The sequence below is a fragment of the Vipera ursinii genome (genome assembly GCF_947247035.1).
Source record: "Vipera ursinii genome assembly, chromosome: 2".
In the NCBI taxonomy this organism is placed as follows: Eukaryota; Metazoa; Chordata; class Lepidosauria; order Squamata; family Viperidae; genus Vipera; species Vipera ursinii.
In genome coordinates, this window is record NC_139513.1 from 106,796,732 (window position 1) to 106,819,778 (window position 23,047).

General features: G+C 40.0%; 2 protein-coding genes across 4 annotated transcripts; one reads left to right on the forward strand and one right to left on the reverse strand.

Moving 5' to 3' along the window:
* Nucleotides 1-368: 368 nt before the first annotated feature.
* RTBDN (retbindin) lies at nucleotides 369-14,377 on the forward strand. Its single transcript, XM_083356582.1, has 6 exons — nucleotides 369-468; nucleotides 8,976-9,143; nucleotides 9,495-9,579; nucleotides 9,808-9,936; nucleotides 11,137-11,233; nucleotides 12,924-14,377. Exons 2-6 carry the CDS (start codon nucleotides 8,978-8,980, stop codon nucleotides 13,218-13,220), a joined length of 774 nt encoding a protein of 257 aa, XP_083212708.1. The 5' UTR covers nucleotides 369-468; nucleotides 8,976-8,977; the 3' UTR covers nucleotides 13,221-14,377.
* A 2,785-nt stretch (nucleotides 14,378-17,162) lies between these two features.
* On the reverse strand, nucleotides 17,163-22,840 carry RNASEH2A (ribonuclease H2 subunit A). 3 transcript variants are annotated; one of them, XM_083350916.1, is made up of 8 exons: nucleotides 22,687-22,840; nucleotides 22,118-22,189; nucleotides 21,813-21,939; nucleotides 20,436-20,523; nucleotides 20,214-20,351; nucleotides 19,852-19,939; nucleotides 18,638-18,761; nucleotides 17,163-18,018 (listed from the first exon to the last, which is right to left on the reverse strand). In XM_083350916.1, the coding sequence occupies exons 1-8, from the start codon at nucleotides 22,811-22,813 to the stop codon at nucleotides 17,880-17,882; spliced, it is 903 nt and encodes a 300-aa protein (XP_083207042.1). In that variant the 5' UTR covers nucleotides 22,814-22,840; the 3' UTR covers nucleotides 17,163-17,879. The 3 variants fall into 3 exon arrangements, with proteins under 3 accessions (XP_083207042.1, XP_083207043.1, XP_083207044.1); XM_083350917.1 differs by having other exon boundaries at nucleotides 22,586-22,772; XM_083350918.1 differs by lacking the exon at nucleotides 19,852-19,939.
* Between the last annotated feature and the right edge of the window lie 207 nt (nucleotides 22,841-23,047).

The following is a 23,047-nucleotide window of genomic DNA, read 5'->3' on the forward strand; positions in this document are numbered from 1 at the left end:
GCTTGCAACGCGCCTCACAAAAGGCTCCGGGGAGAGGAGGGAAGGTGTCAAAAAAGCGAAGCCGGTAGAAGTGGCGGCGGCGTGGGGTGGGATTGGCGGGACGCGGAGAAGCTAGTTCGGTTCCGATCGCGGGATGGGGGTGGGGGTGGGGTGGGTGCTGAAAAAAGTTAACCGTCGACTCTCTGCAGACACCACCACCCCCCCAACAGCGCCTGGATGGGGTTGCTGAAAGAAGCCCCTGTTACAGCGTGGGGCTGCAGTGCGGGTTCAGTTCACGTCTGAAGGCTGCCGAGGACAGATCAGGGACCGGGGTGCTTATTTGCCGAGTCGATTTTTTCGGAAGGAAAAGACAAAAAGAGAGAGAGAGAGAGAGAGAGAGAGATTCTTCATGTAGCAGTTCTACTCTCGTCTCAAAAGATTTCGGGCATGGAAAAGGAGAAACTCTTTGCTCGGTCTTTCTTCCTGGGTGTAAGGAGCTCCGGGTATAATTTTTTCTTTACCGACCTAATTTTAATTTAAAATAGCTTTGGGTGCGTTGTGTATGGGGGAGAGGTGAGGGTTGGTGGTTCGAAGGCAATTACAATCTTTGTGTTGCGGAATTATAACCAGGGATAAGAGGTAACCCCCTCATTGGTAATACGCATGTATTAAAGGAAACCCGCTAGGTTTGTAACATTATACTTAGAGGTATCTAAGTATAATGTTGGGCTGCAATTTAATTCATTGAAAACTTATTGAACTTATTGAAAAGCTTTTTTTAAAAAAAATCCTGAGATATAGGGTACTTCTCAGAAGGATTTTCCAAAAATCTTATGAGTGACGAGGCGTCATCCTCTATTCCATATTGGAAACCCACCACCATCACCACCACCTCAACTGAACAGCCAGAAAGTTAATTTTTTGTGTATTTAGCTACTAGACATTTTATATGGCCACCCATATGAATGCTGGGCAGCTAACAACAAAAAAACAAACAAAAAAATATAAATAAATCTCTAAGATTTGTTCAAACTCCAGCAAATGACGCCACATTAAAACAGCCATAATATGATCACTCGGCACCATAAACTGCTTCTCACACACACCATACTGACTGACTCCTTATTCTTGCCCAATGCCTGGAAGAAAAACCAGGTCTTCACAATGTTCTAGAACAGGGCTTTTCAACCAGTGGTACGGGTACCACCTGGCAGGTGATACTTGACCATCCTAGAAAAGTGGTAGCAGGGGAGGGGAATGAGCTGAACCGGTAGCAGCACTGCACAAGCCTGAGCGAGAGATGGCTGGAGCTGCAGGGCTGTCAGGGCTCAGTAGAAGTGCCAGGATCAGCACCAGGCTCCAGCTGGAGCTCAGCGCTGATCCTGGTGCTTCTGCTGAGCCATGAAGAAGCACCAGTCAGCTGGAATGTTGCAGCAACTCCAGGGTCTTGGGATTTACATTCAGATGCTTGGCAACTGATTCATATTTATGACGGTCACAGTGTCCCAGGGTCATGAGAAGTGACCAAAACCTGCTGCAACCGCCCAGCATAGGGGGGGGGGGAATAGAAACCAAACAACCCCCACTGCCAATCCTGAACAGAAATGCTCACAACAATGAAAGCCTCAGACAGGAGGAAGAGCGCCGCCGGGCGGGCAGGCAGGTGTCTTGCTCGGCTGTGGCTTGGGGGGCACTTTTTCAGTGCCACTGTAACTTCGAACAATCACTAAGCAAACTGTTGTAAGTCGAGGACTACCTGTACTTTATCACTTTTTTCCTTTTTTTCTTTTTCTTTTTGATCCTTAAGTTTTTGACACCTTGCTAGGCGACTGGTGGTACTCGGATGTTGCCATATCCTAAAAGTGGTACAATGAGTGAAAAGGTTGAAAAGCCCTGTTCTGGAAGCCAAGATGGTTGGGACCCTCCCAATCTGGGGATTGAGAGCAGTGGGGGTGGGGGTGTGCTATTTCAGTGGGCTGGCTCTGCAACATAACCTCTCCTCCCCTCCCTCTCCCCCTTTAAAGTAAAGGTGTGCATAATGGAGTTTATGAACAGCTAACTTATGAATACATGAAACTAATTATAATTCATAAACAGCTCTTTGTTGGCAGCAGTTTTACTATAACCTGCATCCTATAGTAAATATGGAACTCTATGATGATTGAGGAGGCTTCTGTGACTGGTAAACAGGAACCAGAAGAATATATTCAATTAGAATTTATGTACAATACATCTATGTGGAAAAATAAGATTTTCCTGAAAAGGACAAGATGCCCAGTTTGCTCCAAATTTTTAGAAGTGTGTGTGTGTGTGTGTGAGAGAGAGAGAGAGAGAGAGAATGAGAAAAAGAGAGGGAGGGAGGGACACATAGCTTATTAATGAGTTCTTCTTTTGAACAGCATGGGTCCCAAATAAGCAAAGTTTACTGAGCTAATTTCTAAATAAATTTTAAATTTAGATTAAGAAAATAGGCAAATGTATGTAATGAATTAAAAACTTTGTGTTACTTGGAAAGTAACACAAGGCATACAGACATAGGCATACTTTAAAGTAAGCACCCATTCTTAACTCATTCTGCATGTTTGCCTACTCTTAAATCAATAGATAGTATAGTAAGCTTGTAATCATATATCTAATGATCTGGAGACAAATTCTATTGAATTTTATGAGACTGCTTTGTAGATAAGGATGCTTATAATTACAGATTCTAAAGAATGTTTATTTTTTTGTGCATGTATTATTTTCCATGTGCAAAGCAATGTAATCTATAGAATATACTGGCAAAGATGTATGGATTCCTGAAACTTGAAAAGTGATTTGCTACGTACACATGATGCAGGGTTGAATTATAATTTGCGTGAAACCATAAGTATTTATCTTGAGAAAAACATGATGACACCATATCCATCCTATTCCTTGTGTATCTGTCTAGTTTTGGTGCTAGAAATAAGAAAATTAAAATGTTGGGATTTAGTTTTGTCTATAAGCCTACTAAAATATTAGGTGTATATAATCAGGAAAAGTACTTTATGGAATCTTTTGCTCTAATTTAAAACAAACAATCCCCCTCCCAACCCGCCAACACACACTAAATTCTGGAGGTGAGCTTTGATTCAAATAAAACTCCAAATAAGATGCTCTTTTTGCAGCTCTGAATGGAATCCTGTTAATTATAATCTGACCTGATATGTTTTGGCTGGTTTCTTGAAGATGTTTTGCAAATCAGATTTGTCAATAAAACACTCCAGAAAAATGAGCAAGCAAGGCTAATATTCCTGACATGTGTCCATAGAACTTTTTTGCTTCTAAGGGTTCCTTTCTTGGGCTCCACTGGAGAACTGATTGCTGTAACTGCACAAGGGTGACAGTTGCCCAGAGAAACTTCTCCCTAATCTGTGTTGGGATTGAGGCCATCGGTATTTTCCAGGCTGTGTGCCAGGGAATAAAAGGATGGCTCATAATAAAGCCATGTGAGAGTTACTGTTCAATGTCAGCCAAGAAAGGAAGATTTAATAATGGATGACCCCTTTGTGCTGCTAGGCTTGGAGAATATCCCTCCACAAAGATTTAGCTACTGGTATTTAGCTCTAAAGGGGATCTTATAGGGTGCAGGGGCAATGGAGGTTGCCTGCCACTCTTAGGATGGCAGTCGCTTCGAATTTGAATATATTCAAGCTAGCAAAACTAGCCTTATAAACTAGAATGCCAAGATTTATGTTCAAACATTTGGTCTCCTGCTTTTCTGTTTATGAGACCATTGGAATCACCAGAAGTATCATAAAGGAAAGCAAGTTATGTTTGCAAAGGGTACAATAAAAAGCAAGTAGGTAAAGTGAGGTTAGAAAATATTCCAATTCGAGATCTTTGAGAGTTCAAGAAGGAGTTTGGAACTGAGATTGCTTACAACCAAATGGGGGGGGAAAATGAAAAAATTCGAAACCAGTGGAAACGTGCTGAAGTAGAGTCCAAAGAATTGAATTCATAGGCAATTCCATGGCTACTTGGAGAGTTCCTGGCTCAGTTTTGATTATCTGATGCTGCATTATGATTTACTGACAAACCCTTACTGGATCTTCCACAGCTAAGATAGTACAGATGATGCCAGTCACGCTTTGTTTAATTTATCATCTGAAACTGGAATTGTGGCTTAGTTCTTTTCAAACAATCCAGAGTTGGTGGTAGGGATAACAGGAACAAGGAAGAGGCAGAGGTTTCTGCAGATAGCCTCGATAACCGGCAAAGGACAGAACAAGTCATGCCGTCGCAATCCAAATTCTGCCTTTTTGTGTACATAAATACATAAGGGGTAGAGTTTGTACGTAACACATTGCATTACTTCCCTCCCCTTTGTATGCACAAGAAGACCATGCATGACAGGAGAAACTGTCCTTCTCCTTCATGACTGACCTGGATACTGTATGTGTGTGTGTTGTATTAAAGGTAATATCTCCTTTGAGTTAAGCTTGACTCCTGGGATTTATAGGCATGCATTAAATTTCTTGGCAGCAGCATGAAAAATGGTTTGCTTTTGCCTTCCTCTAGGATATTTTTCAATCTCCCAGACTAACCTACAGCCCTGACATTTCCTAATAGTCTCCCATCCATGTACTAGCTAGATCTGGCCCTGCTTAGCTTTTAAACCCAGACAAGGTCAATTAAGTGCTGCCACCTTTTGCAATAAAAAGGGGGAAATACTGTCAAATAATTTGAGCAGCAAAACAGCCCATAATTTGTATTTTATGAAATAAGATTTGTGAGACAGGGCTTGACATGGAAGCCCAGGATTATTAATGACAGCTGAAGCAGAGACACGACTAAAACTTTGGAGTAATAAATGCAGATAGAATGATTTGGCACTGATGCTTCCCCCACCCATGGTTTTTCAGAGCAGTGCCATTTTTTCATTTGTGAACAACATAGCTTTATTGATGCATCTGGGAGAAAAAGATCCCTGAGATCATGACACAATTCCCTTCCCCATTAATCTTGTCCTCCTGGAAAGTTTGGGTGGAGCCACAGGAAACTCAATTCATTCTCCTTTCCTAGACAGCTAATCAGTGGGGCTTTGGTTGAAATTGAGGCTTTTATCTCCACAGGCTGCTGTATTTCTCCAGTTTCATATCCTGCAAGGTATTTTTTTTCTCAGTGCCACCATTAATTTGCCATACTCTGCATTTCTATTCTTTTTCAGTTCTTACGGGCTTTAATGTTAAAATGCAAGAGCCCCAACAAAATATGAGATAAATTAGATTAGACTATCGACAACATATAAATACAAGAAGTCCTCGACCTATGACCACTGTTGAGGCCAAAACTTATGTTGCTCAGTGAAACATTTGTTAAGTGAGTTTTGATCCATTTTACGACTTTTCTTGCCACAGTTGTGAAGTGAACTACTGCAGCTGTTAATTTAGTAACATGGTTGTTAAGTGAATCGAATTTGCCCATCAACTTAGCTGATCAGAAGGTCGCAGAAGGAGATCACATGACCCTGGGACGCTGCAACCGTCATAAATATGAACCAGTTGCTAAGTGTCTGGATTTTGATCACGTGATTACAGAGCTGCTGCAATGGTTGTGTGAAAAAGTTCCTTTTTTCAGCACCATTGTAAGTAAATGAACTGTTGTAAGTCGAGGACTACCTGTATTCATGTTTTAATTTTGCCTTTATGGATTGCAATTGCAGTTTGTTAGAGGGATCATGGTTCTTCAGCATTTACGGCTAAATGTAGCACCTTAATTGCTATGATACAACTTCTAATTGGTTGCAGATATGTCACTATCACTAACAGTTCTGTAATGCTAAAGGAGGCATGTTATTATGTAGATCCTGCTTGAACTAAGCTGATGAAAATTAAGCATTTTACTCTCAGCATCATAATCAACTCTTTGGGGAAAAAACCCCTTGATTTTAAAGGTAACATGTAAAATTTAAAAAGTAAATAAAATTGAAGATTGTAAACCATGACTTTTGAGTTAGAGCACTGGGTAAACCCAATATATTGTGTTTTATTCAAAAAGCATATCTGACAACTTATAGCATATTATAATAAGCAAACCTGGCCAAAAAATAATTTTACTGATTTTGGCTTAGCATAGTGCTTGAATTAGGTTTATTCATCAATTCACGATTAAAAATCAATAGTTTAATATGAGGGAATCAGATCATTTTGTACATATCTTAGTCAGACAAAACTGATTTTATTCATTATCCATTGCTTTGAAACAAAAATTTCTTGTCAGATTTCTGCATCTTAATACTTAAGATGACTCTGTTTCTAGGGAACTGGAAACCTGGACTCGTATTTCACCTTATATCATGGACTGCCTCACCAAAATTTGATACCACAAAAGAAAGGATGGAGTAGAGAGACACCTTGCCTTGAAAACAGTTGCTGCTGTAGTAAGATTTTACCCTCTGGCACACTTTGTTCAAGGATCCAACAACAAAAGTTGCAGGAAGTATGGATCAATTTTTTTTGTTCACCAATATATGTTACCCTTTATAGAAAATGAACAACAGAGAATGTCTGGAATCTATAACTTGGAAGCTGAGAGACCTCTGTTTTATTTCTATCATTTTTAACAAAGGCTCATTACTTTTCAAGACCCACACTTGTAGGAAGTATGTGAGGAATTTGACAAGGGACAGGAAGAAAGATAACATGCTAGAGATCACAAGGTGATTTCTGTAAGATGCATAGTGTCCATGTCCCCAATATTTTGGACTTCATGAACTTAATTGCTCATATGATTAATATTTCTTGCCATGGGCAGGGGTTGCCAAAGAACTAAGTTGCAACATTGGAAAGATAAATTGACATTTGGCATACAGTAGTAGAGGATGGATGGATGGATGGTTTGTCAAAGTTTAAACTGATTTTCTTTGCATTTACATATTACCATGATTTTTTTCTCCTCTAATTGCATATTACATAGGGTATTTATAGCTGTTACCCTCAGACTTGTTATTTATATTTTTTGTTGTGCCAGCACTATATTATAAATGGAATAAGACAAAAAATAAACAGCCAAATTTGAAAGAGGGTGTAGAAGCTGTACCAGGAAGCAGGAGATGAGATGCAATGGGCTTTATATTGTCTATGATAAAAATACATTAGTTTAAAAATAAAATAGTTCTTTAAACCCATTCCTATCCTATGTTTCCTAGAGGAGAAGGGGGAAGAATGTATTGCCTCCTATGCAAACTATTGTTTATTGCTCTTTGATATGTATAACCTTTCTACTATTGTTTATTGCTCTTTGATCTGTATAACCTTTTCTCACCATTGTATCGGCTGAGAGAGAGAGAGAGAGACTGATGTTAATTCTTAGGAAGTACTTAGCAAAACAAATGTAAACCAAAAGGTTTTTTATGTACTCTGATTAGGCGATCCAGACAAGAATGTAACCTTTGAAGTCTTTCAAATGGACTGAAAAGGAGGGGAATGGGAAGTCTGGAAAAGGGATGTATATAATGCTATGGATTTAAACATTTGAGTGTGGTCTCTGTTTTTAGATGCTTCCTTTTGAAGTATCTCTGAGATTCACCCCATTTTGCAAACTGCTTTTTCTATATTCTGCAGAATAAACTCTTTTCTTACCAATCCAATTTTGTTAGTGTTTTAAACGCATTTCTAACATCTGTTAAACACCTTATGCCTCTGCTGTTCCTCTGCCTCTGGTGCCATCATCTTCCCATATCTTACCTTCCTCCCCCCCCCCAACCCGCCCCAATTTGATTGCAATTCTATCTTCAGGCTTATCAGAACACTTTGTAAACATTAATTAAAGCCCACATTTTTCCACAGATGAGAGTGAGACATAACTGACACACACAAGACGTGTTGTGTCCATGCATGCTGAGCCTCAGGAAACAGGCTGACATAGCAGTGTGCTGATATATCTTTGCACTGACAAGCCATCAGCTTCAGGCTTTCTGACTGAGCATAACTACCTCCCCTTCATCTCTGTTTTGTTCCAGTTTGTGTGTTTTTTTCATTGAATGAGGAGGAAGAAGAATGATTACTAAGTATTTGAATGAAAAATTCTCAATCCAAAGAAGCAAGAAAAATAGAAGTGAAAGAGATGTCAGGGCTGGTCTCAAGTGGCCATGTTTCCAACCCTCCCATATTAAGATTCTATTCCTCAGATGGATCACAACCTTCCTTCTGTTGTTCTGGTAAAAAAATGTCCCTTTCCTCCATATTTAACCTGTCCCTCAAGGTGAGGTTTAGAGCCAATAGCAAATGGATGCCTGGAGCAGCCAATACCATTGCAAGTCCAGATTGCCCTCTGGATCAGGAGGATTTATAACTGGGGCACCTCTCCACACATTACTTGTGATGTCGCATTTAGTTAAGCTCCTCAACCGTGACTTTTATGTCATATCATAAAGCTGTTGGCACTTTCTATCTATAGCATGGTGATCGCTGTGGAAATTGCTGCAGGCTGAACTGTAGTGAAAACCTCCACCCTCTTTTCTTCGCCCACCTAGTGTAAATCTCTCCTGGATGCGTGTCCTCCAGTTTCATGCTTTTTTGTATAAATGAGCAATTTGCTAACACATTTATTAATTTCTCCATGAAGATGGAGGCGTTCACATTTTTCTTAAGAATATCTTCTCTTTAAGAAGGGAGCTGCTGGTGCTTCTCATGACAGCTAGCCCTAATCTGGGTGCTACAGAATTGCCTACGGCTGGCTGCCTTGAATTACCTAGCCATGAGGGTGGACCACAGCTGCAGATGTCAAACAGTGAACAATAGGAATAGTGCAATTGCAGCATCTTAGCAGCTTATCAAGAAAGAAGGAAGATTCAGGAAGAGATGAAAGTACAATGTATCCAGGGAGTTACTGGGAGAAGACATACCTGGGGGGTAGGGGCCCATCTCCCATAACCTGATTGGCTGGCTGGCATGCTTGAAAACAGGAGAAAGAAGCAAGCCTCTCCACACCAATTCAGTTTTTTCTTGTTTCCTCTGCCCTTGATATTCTAGTCATGAGAGGTGGTGGCAATACAAATTGGATAATGGTGATGGCTTCAGCACTGACCATGTTTTGGGCCAATGCAGAGGACGCAGAAGATCACTGCTTACCTGGAGGGAAACACAAAGCCAATCCAAGCGCAGAAGAAGAACTGGGTGTCTGCCAGATTTATGCAGAAAGTAAGTATTGCTATTCTACAGAAGCTTGTAGAATTATGTGGTGGGGAGAGAAAATGAGAATACTGTAGGATGAGAGTATAAAATATCTATAATATGGATGATGGTGATGGTGATGATGGTAATTGCAAGGCCACCTGACTCCACAGCTAATGTGGGTGCCTTACAATTAAAAACAAGATATAACTGATTAGTTGCTGGGAGTCTATCACCTGATTTTGACTGTGTTCATCTGGCATACATCTTCCTTGGTCTGGGCTGCAATTGCTGGAGGGACAGTTTGCAGAAGGCTAATACTATAGCTACTCTCACTCCAAAGAAATGGAGATGTCGACAGATCATTTCTTTCTATAGATGCCTGCTGCACACCAGAAGTTGCCCAGGAACTTTCCAAAGCCAATGCTGGATCCTGGAATCGCTGTGGAAGCCTCAGCAATAGGTCAGCCCTTCCTCTGCTCTGCTGAAAAAAGAAAAAAAGAGGACCCCTTCCGTGTCAGTCATGGGCCCCTATGGGTTGTGGAGCTGGGCCCTGTCTCGTGACTTTTCCTCAGCCAGCCTTACTGATCACCAAGTACCAAGATGGCGGGAGCTGATGCCTGGCTTGCTTTTAACCCCTGCATCTTAGGGTAAATATTTATGCCTGCTGTTGTTTCATTCCTCTTGGCAGTTGTGAAGAGTACTTTCGGCAACTGGATTGTTTTTACCACTGCTCCCCCATTGCTGCTGAATGGCCTCATCCTCAACAAACTATAGCCTTGATGGCTGTGCCTCTCTGCCAGAGTTTCTGTGACCAATGGTAAGTTATCACATGTCTCCACATCTTGAAGAGGCCATGCTGATAGGGAAGAAGAATTAAGTATAATTGCCGTTGAAGGTAAAAGACACTAGAGAAACTTAAGAAGCTCTGTCTTCTTTTCTATAACTGAACGCATTGGGCTAACTAGAACTATGAACCTTTACCTGCTAATTTGAAAAGAAGAGACAGTCTTTCCGAAGAGATACACATATTTAAGGTCATTATTTAGATAAGTGTTATTTAGGATTACCGCGTTTGGGCTGCAAAAGTCTGGACAAGCATTAAATGGCAGCAAAGAAGGTCTTTGCTACCCTCTATGAGACAAACAGATATAATAGCCTGATCTAGTAATTTTAAATTATAAAAAAAAATTGAGAAAACTAATTTTTTTTAAATTCCATTTATATCCCGCCCTTCTCCGAAGACTCAGGGCGGCTTACAAGCTTAGCAGTAGCCTTCATTCTATCTATGTATATGCCTGCTTGTTAGGGCTTTCACACACACCCCAAGCGGCATTATTACAAAGTCAGCTTAATTGCCCCCAACAATCTGGGTCCTCATTTTACCTACCTCGGAAGGATGGAAGGCTGAGTCAACCTTGAGCCTGGTGGGATGCGAACCTGCACTGATTGCAGGCAGCTGGTGTTACTTCAGGAGGCATCAGCCCACTGCTCCACCAAGGCTCTGCCCTATTCTCTATTGGTTCAGCCCTGTTTTAGGGGGAATATATTTTTAAAACTTAAAAACTTTTTCCCCCCCACGAGGTAACTCATTCCATTCTGGAAAATCAACATCAGGTAAGAGCGATGATTTAGCTGTAGAAGTTTGACTTGGGTAGCAAGGGAAAACAAATGTTGTTTGGAGAACATTCTCATTCTTTTGCTTTTATTATTTTGTTAGCCAATGTGATAAAGTATAATATTTAAAAAATGAATAAATTTGTGGGGTAGGGTGCTCAGAGAAGGGCAGAGAAGCTATCAGAAGTTAGTAAAAGTTAACCCAGGAAGTGAAAAGATGTTGGTTTTATTGGGTTGAATATAAAAATTGGAGGTCCCTTCCTGAACTGAAAAAGGTGGGGAAATTTCAATTTCAAATTTCTAGTTTATCATAAAATATCACTGAGTAAATATGGGTCTATTAGTGTTGAGTCCAATGCCAATGAGCTGTCTTTCTTAGCACTCAGACTTATTATCCACTCAGGTACAATGCTTGCAGAGAGGATTTGACCTGCCCTGGCAACTGGCCCTGGGGAGCTGATGAACATAACTGCAGTCAGGAATGTCATTCCTTTGGCCAGGTAAGGACACTAAAGTTTGCTGATTAGTTACAAGCAGAACCATCCCTTCCATTGCGTGCTGTAGCCTAAAGGAGTCTGTGCTTTTCTGGCCAAGGCCCACTTTGCTGAAGATAACATTCCAAAAAGAAGGCAAAGCCAAGGCAAAAGGCAAATTGGATCAGAACAAACAAACATACAATTTAATTAAAGCCACTTCTGGTGATTAATCTCTTTCAGCTTAACATTTTTCCCCCTTCAGAGGTGTGGGGGGTGGCGTGGGGGATAAAAATACAGATATCTTGGCTTATGGAGTACAGGAGTTTCAGAAATACAGAAAACCTAATTTCAGAATTCAAACAAATGTTTTTAAAATTTGTATGTATTGGATGAGATCATAGCATGTTTATATGAGGGAACATATGGCGTGTGTTTGTACAGGGCCTGAAAACGATGCGTAGGCTGTGGCTTCCGAAACTGAAGCAAGTTTGGGAAGAGTAACTGTGGAAAGTGGGGAGAAAAACAGGAACTGCATTTTCCTGAAAGGCACCAATTACGCTAAAAACCAATCTAAAGATTTCCATGTTAATAACACTTGCTCCATACAGTTTGAGTATAGTTTAAGTCATGCGACTTTTATAGCAAAACTTGCTTTTTTCTCAAATCTGAATGATTTCCAGCTTTCAAGGGGAAAAAAATCAAAGTATTCTCAGAGGGTAGGGAAATAGGAAATGGGAAGAAAAGAGAAAATGCCAGATACAGCCAAATATTTATAGGAAATGTCTTCTTCCTGCAGTTTTTTTTCAGTTTCCCACAGCCTGGCAATTCCCAATGGTCCCCATGAATTCTTATTACATACACTTAGTTTACATATAATTAGCTTACGATGTACACTAATGGCTTGTGTGATGGAAAAATCTGCAACTTTTTCAAAGTGGCAAATTCAAATGAAAAATACCTGAAAGTTAAAGTTTGTATAGCAGTAACAACTTCCTTATCGTTGCTAGCTCCTTGCCATAATTGTGTTTATTTTCTTGAAATATTGTGGAACATAGAAAGCAACAATTTAATCTTTGGTTATAAACAAATATACAGGATTGGAATAGTTATTGATAGAAAAAGATTATTTATCATGAAATATAGAGACTGAGATAAGCAAGAATTGTCCATTATTTTCTAATGATTGGCTTGTCTCTTTCAACAACGTATAGCTTGTGTACTGAAGTAGAAATGGAGGCAAGAGGATGACAGTGGCTTGTCTTGAAGCTAATAGGAAAGATACATTTCTTAGAAAGGGGTGATGGCTGATGGGCATTTTATGGATTCACCTGCCACGTTTAATCCTTTCCTTCCCCATGAAAGTATCTGTGTAACATTAATAAATGAAGTGTCTTTAATGTTATGAAGCCTATCATAGTATACTCACACAGAAGTATCACTTATATTCTACACAAGGGATAGAATAATCACCATTATGGACAGGAACATGACTTCCTGAAAAAGTTAAGTCACAATGGTTCTCATTTTCAGAAATAAAGCCATGTTCTCTGGATCATGCATTTTGGGGGAAGACTGCAATACTTTTCATATTCCTATGTTTCTAAAGTTCAGAACTTCAGAATCCATTCCAGTTGCTTTCAAACCTGAATGGGGTTAGAGTTGTGCCTCCCGAGGAAGAAGTCCTTTGTAACACGGGGGCTCTTTTTTCCCTTAGATGTATAAGGATGGCAAGGAGCTGTGTGAGAACATCTGGGACGATGCTTTCATAGTAAGCACCGACCCTTGCCAATGCCTGATGCTGGATGCCTCTGACACAGCCTTCTCCACCTCTTATTCTCACCTCAAAGACAGCAACAGCCTAAAAGAGGTAGGCATCAACAAGGCACGCAAGGAAAGAAAAGATCATGGGAGCCCTTGCAAGGGCAATCTTTTACTTCAGCGTCTGAGAAGGAATCTGCAGAAACGTTCTATTTTCGTGGAAGACATGGAGGGAAGTGGAAGTGGATTCTAATCCAAGATAACCATCCTTCCAGAAGAAAAAAAGCCCCCTCTCCAGTGATTGCCTGGGGCTTGGGGGGATCGCTTGTGATCTATGCAATTCTGTTACACCCCATACTACCAGCTTCCTGCCATCTTCTACAACTCTGTGCATCTCATGGCCTAGACTGTGAATCTGGCACCTTCTAGGATTCTGAGCCCTATGCCCTAGCATTGAACCATTAGGGCACCTCTTAGGAACTTGCCTAGAACCACGTTTTCCCCAAATACTCAAGAGTAGAAATGGTATTAGAGAACTGTAAGCATTTCCCTCTCCATATTCTTCATGTTCTAAGAGCTGGCTCAAGGAAGAGTCATCACAGAACGCAAAAGGCCATTCAAGAGCATTAGCTGAAGGGAAAGCAGCCTTCATAGGCATTAGCTGAAGGAAAATGTCTGCAAGGGAGAAAACAAACAAGTGGCGAGTGGGGTGGGGTTGCTGAGTGAAATAATCAGTGCTGGAAAAGTTAGCCTCAGTTGTTGCTATGGCTTCAAATACAATTGTAAGTAGGGCTCAAGTAAAATGGAAGAATCTTCCTGAGCTCAAAAAGAAAAGGGGAAATAGGGAAAGTTAGATTCAAGACCAGCTGACTTTGCTGTTGCATTTGTATGCTAGAAAGCAATAGTTACTGAGGGACGAGCATTGCTAGGTTACTAAACTGGATTACATCTAAAACTGAATTTATTTTTCAAAGCAACCCAATCTGAGAGGGGTGGAGAGACAGAGGTTGCAAAAGATCAAGATTATGTAATAATCCCTATGTCAAGGAAAAGGTTTCAAACACTTGGATAATATACATAGCATCTAAACCGAAGTTATCAGTGTAGATATATGCCTGTCAGAAACACATCTAATCAGTGGTGGTAGTGAGACTCCAAGAGTTGTCATGCTTTTGCCCCTCACATCTTAAAGTAGCGCTCCTTGAGCTTCCACCATCCTCTCCACTCTAAACACTATACAAATCTCCCTTATAATATTGTACACCCAAAACAGACCCATCTCTCTCTGTCCACCCATCCTCATTTATCAGTTGCATTTCACATTTCTGTTTACCTTGGCTACGCTTACCGCAAGTTTCATATTACAGATTGATTCAAACCTGTCAATATTGTGGAGAAATAAAAAAAATGGAGCGCATGTTTGTGTTTTATTATGAGAGTGTAAAAAATCAATGTAGAGGACTGAATCAGTGATTATTCTAGAATACATGTATATAGTTCTGGAAAGAAGAATCTGCTCAATTTTTGTACATCAGATAAAAGAGGATTAGTAATATCATGAAACTTTGCCAATACTTTCCTGGTGCAAGGGCTTATGGGAAACCAGCATTTCTTTGAGAAATTGTATATTTCACACTCCCAAAAGGTTGCTACTAAAACAGGTAGGATTTGACCAGGGAAACATCCAACCTGGTTAAATGTGTAATAACATTATGGAGTAAATAACATTTACTCTTGGGGCTTGAATTTAATTTGTTTTAATTGTTTTTATTTTTTGTATTCATGGTTTTAACTGCCCTGTAAACCGCCCTGAGTCCTATGGGAATAGGGCGGTATACAAATCCAATAAAATAAAATAAATAAAATAAATAAATAAATAAAACAGAAACATGGTAAAATGTATATTCATAGTTCAAAATATCCCTTTTTGATTTTTCACAAAATATAATGACTAGTTACCCACTGCATGAAGGCATACCAACATCTGGGCAACTGGAATTATAGTAAAAGCATTTTTTGAAATGACACACAGGATATTAATGTGATGTAATGTAATTAATGTAAATAACTTGTCTTTTTTCGAGGCCATCCACATATTGTTGAATTACAACTCCCAATGTATCTCACCATTATCAATGCTATCTGGAGCTGCTGAGAATCAAACAGCATCTGCAGGCCACAAGCTTATCTATTTATGGACTACACTAAGCTTTCAAGATTGGATTATATAACTCTGAAATAGGATTGTTATGTCCTGCTGAGGATGCCATGTAATATCACTGCCAAGGAGAATACAATATGACTTAGCCTCTGAGGAAAGGGAAAGGAGATGGAAAGCCTGGAAATTAATTTAGACAGATAAGAAGGGAGGATGGATAGACAAAGGCAAGTACACTAATATTCTTCTACATCAAAAGAGGCTTGGTATAGAAGCAAATCTTTGAGGCTCTTGAAGAGAAATGAAAAGGGGGGAGAGTGTTTTAAAATAGAAAAAAAAACCATGCCAAGCTTTCAGAGAGGAAAGAGGAGATGAGGAACTGAAATAAAAGAGCATGTGCAAACTTGGAAGACAAAATGGAATTATACACATCAAAGGAGTAACAGGGCTGGAGAGAGAACACATTATTAAAGGGCTGGTATATGCAAAAAGTTGACTCTCCTCCACACTGAGGTAGTGTCCTATCAGTGCCAAGCAACAGTAGTAAAGCAACATTTTGATAGTGCTTCCTTTAGGTTTCTTAACAACCCCGTAAAGGGGATAACTATGGTGGCTGGAGATAGGTTGAAAGGTCAGCAAAACAGTTTATGATTTAAATGAAATTTCAAACAGGGACCTCATTTCAGTTTCATGATCACAAATAGTTCTTTCAACCGTTGATCTTTTCCAAGCAGTAGCCCAACTTCACTTCAGGGATATCAAAACTGGACAAAAAATGTTCTACAAAAGAAAAGTCTTAACTAAGGCTTTCCTGGTATGATTTTATTTCTATTTTAAATAGAAGTAATTTTCATTAATCTCATTATGTCAGGGCCATTAAGCAAACTTATTGTTTGCTATCGACATTTTTTCCAAGACACCGGAAATAAAATAGATCTTCATTATTATATATATTATTTGAAATAAGGGAGACCATTTAGTTGCCATTTTTTGGGAAGGGCTAGCCCATTTCTATTTATTAAATCGTCTCCCTATTATTGTCCTTATATGTTTATCTTCCATTCAATCTGTTGTTCTTCTTTCTCAAATTTCTTCTGATTTATATAGAAAGTCTTTTCCATTTTCAATGTTGTCACTCCCTTTTCTGGCTTTTCCCTTAACTGTATTTGTTGGTGAATTGAGTCCTCTTAGTATTTGATTGTTCCACTTCTTCTGTTATCTTCCACATTGTTAGTTCTTTGGTTGTAGTCAAAATTTGGGTTTGTGTATCTAAGCTGGCATCTTGTTCTTTCATGTTGGCTCTTAATTTTGTCGCAAGCTGAAAGAATGGTTTCATGTTCTGCTTTCAACATGGAAAGGATCTTTTCCTGGTCTTCATCCATATTCTCTTAATGTGTTGAGGACTTTAAAATCAGACGTTAAAAATAATTTTTTAACTAGGTATGGGATCTTTATTTCATGTGTTTATAGGTAGCCTTTATAGTAGAAGTTGTGTGTCAAGTAAGATTTTATAGTCCAAGGTATTTCATCATCTCATATAATAACCAATGTTCCTCAAATAAAGAGATAGGAAGGCAATTCCCCACATATAACTGAAAGTCACTAATGGTTTACATTCATAGTTCAAGCAAGCCGGTTATGCTGCCCAGAAGTTCTCTTTACAGTTGAGTTTGTCACAGGTGGTATTCAAAGTCGAGTTTTATCTGTAGTCTCTTTTAGGCAATAACAAGTTGTAATACCAACCTTCACCACAAGATATCACTGATGCTGTTTAAAACCTTTGAAGTCCTGCATGTTTATCTCTTTTCTTTTTAGATAAAAATCAGCGTATCCAGTAGAAATAGGAATAAGAAAAATGTTTAGGAAAACTTTTTAGTCCCTAAATTTCAAAAGTATATGTATCCAATTAGATTAAAGTTATTTTTATAATTGCTTTATTTCCCCTGAGTAGTCAGTTGCCGCTGTTCTTAGAGGGTGGGCCAGGAATTCCCTTCCCTCTCTCCTCACAAGGGGAAGAATACTTAGGGCAGCTTTTTCAGGAAAGATATTTAGAGTCCTAAAGAGAAGATCAGATCTCACCCAGTTTCATCTGTGTTGCTTTAAAGGTGCTTGGTAGTAATTTTGACTTCAGCTGTCAGCAGCTTAATGATGAGCCATATTGCTATGGCCGGTCTTTCCCCCACCAGTTTGGACAGCTGCCCCGGATCAAGCGGGAGAGCTGCCACCCTCCCGCAATCAAGCAGGGATCCCCTCCTTGCTCATCGCCCCTACAGGGTGACTTTCAACCCTTTCCAGGATTCCCCAGTGGGATGAAATCAGACACAGAAGATGGAGTTCGCCTCCATGCGTCCAAAGGCACCAATGGCAAACCGGAAGCTCAAGAGAGGTCATTTTTAAAAAGTGTGAACTTTCACTTGCAGCTTTTCCTGGCACGTCATAGTAGATTAGCTTTTATTAGGCATCAGTACCTATTAATTTACATCAAACAAAAAGTCTCTATCAGTTTTAGATAATTTATTAACTAAAAAGGAATTAGTCACAAGAGCAAGACGGCCTCCAGGAAGAACATTTACCAGATTCTTTCTCTGTTTAATTTTGTATCTTTCAGTTGAACCTTTGGGTTTCACACTGTTTTGTAGCTATGGCTCAAAGGATTTGTGACTGCCCATTAAAAACTAGATGTCATATCAGGAAAGTTTTCTGTCAAGTCAAAGTAAGATGATTTTGAATAAGACAAAAACCACCTTCCACCCACTACAGGCTTGTCACTGTCTCAAGTTTGCGTTCATAAAAGAAGCGATGGGGTGTACGCTTGAAGGGGGAAACTTTCCGGGTAAAGTAGCTCAGCAAGGACTTTGCACTCTGCTGGGATGGGTCATCTTCAGTATCATCCCTGAAGAAGGAAGCAAAGATAGGGAGAAATTCATATTATCAAGTGGAGACAAGACATCAGGGAATAAGCAGAACTAAACCTTGAAGAGAGACAGAAATCCCTTGCTTATAAACATCATTTTGAGGAATAAATTCTGCAGATAGAAAGTTGACCCATTCAGATCAAATACAACCCACATTCCTACTATTTAATCCTCCATACATCCCTACTATTCAAAACCCACACTTTTCACCTACTCTCATTAGTCATCTATATTCATCTCATCCCTACTTACTTGGTGTGCAATCAATACTACTATGTCATGCACTTCCTATTCACCACCACTCTGCTGCAGTGATTAAGGTGCTTGCCTAGAAACTAGGAGACTGTGAGTTTTAGCCCCACCTTAAGGCGTGAAAGCCAACTGGATGACTTTGGACGAGTCACTTTCTCTCAGCCAAACTACCTCACAGGGTTGTTGTTGTGGAGAAAATATGAGAAGAGAGGGGTATTAAGTATGCTTGCCACCTTATTTATTTACTTATTAGCAGGAGTGTATAGGAAGTTATGTAAGTTCTCCTTAATTCACCATTATAATCTTTATACATCAATCCATCTCATAGCTCTTCCATCCACTTACCAATGAACAGGCACAGCTTTGCTCTCCAGAATGAGCTGAGCTGTGCTCCAGCTAAATCGTACAAACTGTGGATAGCCAAAGATTGGTTCCAGGTTTTGAGTGAGCCATTCTTTAGTCTTGGGATCTGGGGAGAGGAGAGATGGCTGAGAGACTCTGCATATTAATGCTGCCCTTTTTATCAAACAATATATTTCAATCCATTAGCGCAGATATAGGAGCAGAGATTAGGCAAAGTGTATAACAAACATTAGGGTAAGTGTCCCCTTCCCTCTCTCCTCTATAATTGCAACCTATTACAGCTCCACTTTCACACTACAACCTCAACTCAGTTGCAGCAGTTGGAAATTTAGTCTCAGCTTCATTGCATCAGATGCAACCTATGGCATCAGTTGAACAACAGTGAAGTTTTGGCACCTTAACCATCTACCCCAGACATGTCAAACACAAGGCCTGGGGGCCGGATCCGGCCCACAAAGTGGTTTCATGTGGCCCGCGAAGCCATCCTAGAAACAATGAGGGATCAGCCCCCACTGCCTTGGCCCTGGCCCAGAGACCCTCCTTCTGCCAGAGACCCTCAGATCTGTCCCACTCCTGCCCAGGCCCCCATAGGCACCCTTGATGCGAACGATGTAGAGCTGGCCACGCCCACCCAGTAGGCCATACGCACTCTAGCCACGCCCACCCTGGCCATACCCACCCGGCCCCGAGGGCAACGGCAATGCTGATGCGGCCCTCAATGAAATTGAGTTTGACACCCCTGATCTACCCTAATGGATTGATAAATGATGACATCTCATTGGGGAAAAAATCACTTAATTATAATGATAACGATTCAAACATAAGAGTGGGAGAAAAGAGGACTCATAGGAATACCAAAAATAATGTCTTTGCAATTCGATATTACTGCATAGGAACATAAAGCCCTGTTAGGCCAAGGCATGAAAACAATATATGGTGGCCCCTAAAACTGGTGTTCATACCACTTCCATTTTCAAGTGCAGAGCCTTAGATGGCTAGGAAGGTATTACAGAATGGAATATCCTGAAAAAATAGCATGCCCATCCAGATGTCACCCTGAACTAGAAGCTCTTCACAAAGCAAACGTTTTCTGCTTGTCTAATCTTATTTTAAACCCACCTGATCTAATCATCACTATCACTTTACACAGCTCCTAATGTACAAAGATGGAACGGAAAGAATAAACTAGAATTTACCATTGGGATAGCCAGAGCCATAATCCAATTCTGTTTCTTCCAGGATTTCCAAGAATTTCCAATTCTTTACAATCCGATCCCTTGCTACCTAGAGATCATTAAGAACACAGGGACTGACTTACTGACCGTACAAAAAGTCCATATAATTTAGCATTCTTTCTTCAGTAATGGACAAATTATTGCCTAAAGTAAGAAAAGCCTGATGGTTACTAGAAACCCCATCCCCTTATGCACTGGGTCTTATAATCAGTGGCATTCTAGATTTATAGACGTAAGTTTGACTGAACTGCTGGGCCAAGTAATGCATCTTGCCAGATAACATAGCATACATGGAATTGGAGACAAAGGAATTTCGCATTCACCTTGGCACAGATGCTGGCTGCGCTTACAGTAGGGAAAAGAGAGTCTGCCTTGGCCTTCACTGTAACCTCCAGCTCAGGAAACTGCTGCTTTAGCTTTTCTTGGTATTTCTCTGCTGGTCCAACTGTATCTACAAAAACCTGAAAACAAAAAAGACCCATGAAGGATTTAAGGGGGAGGAGGGAGAATGTCTTCTGGCAGTCTAGGGCACTAAACTAGTTCACCTCTGCAACTTGCACTCCAGAATCTAGTGCATGCTGGATTAGGCCAATGGCTGTATCGTGAGACAGTGCATTCAAGTTGTACTTTGTCCTGCAAGGAAAAGGAAATCACATTGACATCTGAGGGCAATTGACTATGAAATTAACCATCAGAAAAGAGGTGGATAGAAACTGAGATTAGCTAATGTCATTAAGGATTCCAACTAAGATAAGAGGAACCAAGGATATAATCCCTACTTGCTGATAGATCTGCCAGGGTGATGAGGACTGTCATTTTTACTCAGTACAGTCTAATTAAATGGATAATTGTTGTGAAGAAAAAATCAGATGTGACTCCATATATACTGCCTTTGTTCAATATACATATACAAAGAAATATACCGGTAAGCAGAGAGCAAAAAGCCACTGCTCCATTCACCCACTGTCAGCAGCAGTTGCAATTTCATACAAGAAATACAAATTAATGATCCTCATTCTGAGCAAATAAAAATAATTAGAAATTGGATGGCACATTGTGTACTACAATGCATGAAACAAACTTTTTTGTAACTTTGAGTGACATTAAAAATATGGATCTATAATGTGTCTATTTCTTTAAAATTTACATAAATATTATACTGCACTCTTCTAGAGCTTACACACCATTTTGGATGGTTAATAATAATTCAACCAACTCTCCAGGTGTATTTTATATATAGTGCACCACTTTAGAATTAGGATCCATGTGTTCCAATTCCAATGAGAGGTAGGCCAGGCAAAGGAACAATTTTAGAGAAAGGTGTGCTGGACCAGTATATAGCCATCTGGTCCACTATATAGCTAGCTTAGGAATTAAGAACTCTGTTAGAGCATTTAACGTTTAAAGGGTTAAAAGCTGTATCCTTAAAAGAACTGTTGGAACATTTAGCATTTAAAGGGTTAAACGCTGTTTCCTTAAGAGATGGCCTCTGGGAAATGTAGTCTAGTTGTTAAGTCAGTCCTATATCTTATCTAGTCAGTGGGAGGAGCTTTAAAGTTTATTACAGGACATCCTGGCTATGTGCCAGGTTGTAAAAGCCTTTGTTTTAATCAAGCATCATGTACACATCAATTGGCATCCGTAACCATGCCTAGCTGAGATGGAGAAACTATTCCTTTTTTACACTACAAAAATGGACAGTTATGATTATGGCCGGATGAATCTACTGCAAAGTAAGTCTCTGCTTAGAATTCCTGGACAATAAATATTTGTTTTAAAACCTTTTCGTGGAGTTTATGCTATCTGGATTGGGACTATAACGCATCTCAGTTCATGGTTCCAGAATAAAAGTTGTGGCACCTTTTAAAACCTAAGATTTAATCTACCTAATAGAGAGACTGCCTTGTCTCTACCACACTCACCGCCTCTGCATGCTAGTCGAGATGAAATTGGGGGAGAGGATGTGTAGGGTCCATCCTACAAACTCCTTAGCTGCATCTATTTTCTCAAAGAGTTCTTCCCGTTGAGCTTCTGTCAGAGTTTTAGAATCTGTAAGCAAGTGGGAAAAGATAATTTCCAAGTGATGTGGCATGGGAAAAATAAAAATTATTCTTCTACCTTGCTCTCCTAATAAAAAGAGTATTTTTATTTTTATGTACAGAGCCTTTGCCCTGTGACACAGCTGCAATATTACTGAAATATAATCACAACCTGACACTCCTTTTACCTGCTACTTTCAATGTTTCTAGGTCTCCCTGCCGAGACACAGGACAGAAACAGATTCCATAGACCATGGGACCTGGAAAAAAAGTAAAAACCAAAAAAGCTACTCAGTCTCAACTAGTAGGAACTGCTTACAATAAGTATATTAACTATTGTTCTTGTAAGATAACTAGGCAACACAAATGAAATGGCTTGAGAAACTGCTTTGACTGTACTTAAAAGCTACAAAACTATTCTTACAATAGGCAAACCTCCATAACATTCTCTTATAATAAAACTCTAATTACATTGCATCGGAAATGAAGAATGTGAAGGTCGTAAAAGTAACATTTTAAAGTGGATTTAAAGGATCAGAAGCATATTGGCATAAAATGAGAATTAGGAACAAAATGATTATGTACTATGTCTACAAGAAAACACTGCAATGTGTAAGTTAGCTTCACACCAACAGGCAGTGATGAAATGTAACTACCTGGAAATCTATAATCCAGGGAGCTACAAGATTCACTCTGGACGATGCTTTCGCCGATACTCCAAAGATTCTAGTTTTCCCTCCTGCATTTGAATCCATACCTAATACTGGTCCCCTGCCTGCCTCATCGATGCCCAAACTACAGGGCTCAGTCCGACAAATAGGAGGCACCACCGAGGCCAACAAACAATTCACCGAATTGTCCCGTTCGAATTCACCGAGATCCATTTTCTTTCGCGCGCGCGCTGAAAGCACCCGGCCGAGGACATAAGAAAGGGAAGTGCAAAGACTGCAAGGTCTTCTGGGAAGCGTAGTTCGTGATACGAGATGGTTCGCTACTCAGTTCCATGGTTGGTCGAAAAGCTGTGGGAATCTCCAAATGAGAATAGGGAACGGCAAGACGTTTATTAAATATTCCAGGTGGCATGCGGTGAGTAAAGCTCCGGAGTACTTTAATGCAAT

Excerpts from the sequence above, each read along its gene's own strand:
- RNASEH2A (XM_083350916.1), bottom strand. The coding sequence starts at position 22,813 with ATGGATCTCGGTGAATTCGAACGGGACAATTCGGTGAATTGTTTGTTG. Across the intron at positions 20,352-20,435 it reads CTGGAGTGCAAGTTGCAGAG|GTTTTTGTAGATACAGTTGG; the intron begins GTGAACTAGTTT and ends TTTTGTTTTCAG. Across the intron at positions 19,940-20,213 it reads CAGCCAGCATCTGTGCCAAG|GTAGCAAGGGATCGGATTGT; the intron begins GTGAATGCGAAA and ends AATGATCTCTAG.
- RTBDN (XM_083356582.1), top strand. The coding sequence starts at position 8,978 with ATGAGAGGTGGTGGCAATACAAATTGGATAATGGTGATGGCTTCAGCA. Across the intron at positions 9,937-11,136 it reads CAGAGTTTCTGTGACCAATG|GTACAATGCTTGCAGAGAGG; the intron begins GTAAGTTATCAC and ends TTATCCACTCAG. Across the intron at positions 11,234-12,923 it reads AATGTCATTCCTTTGGCCAG|ATGTATAAGGATGGCAAGGA; the intron begins GTAAGGACACTA and ends TTTTTCCCTTAG.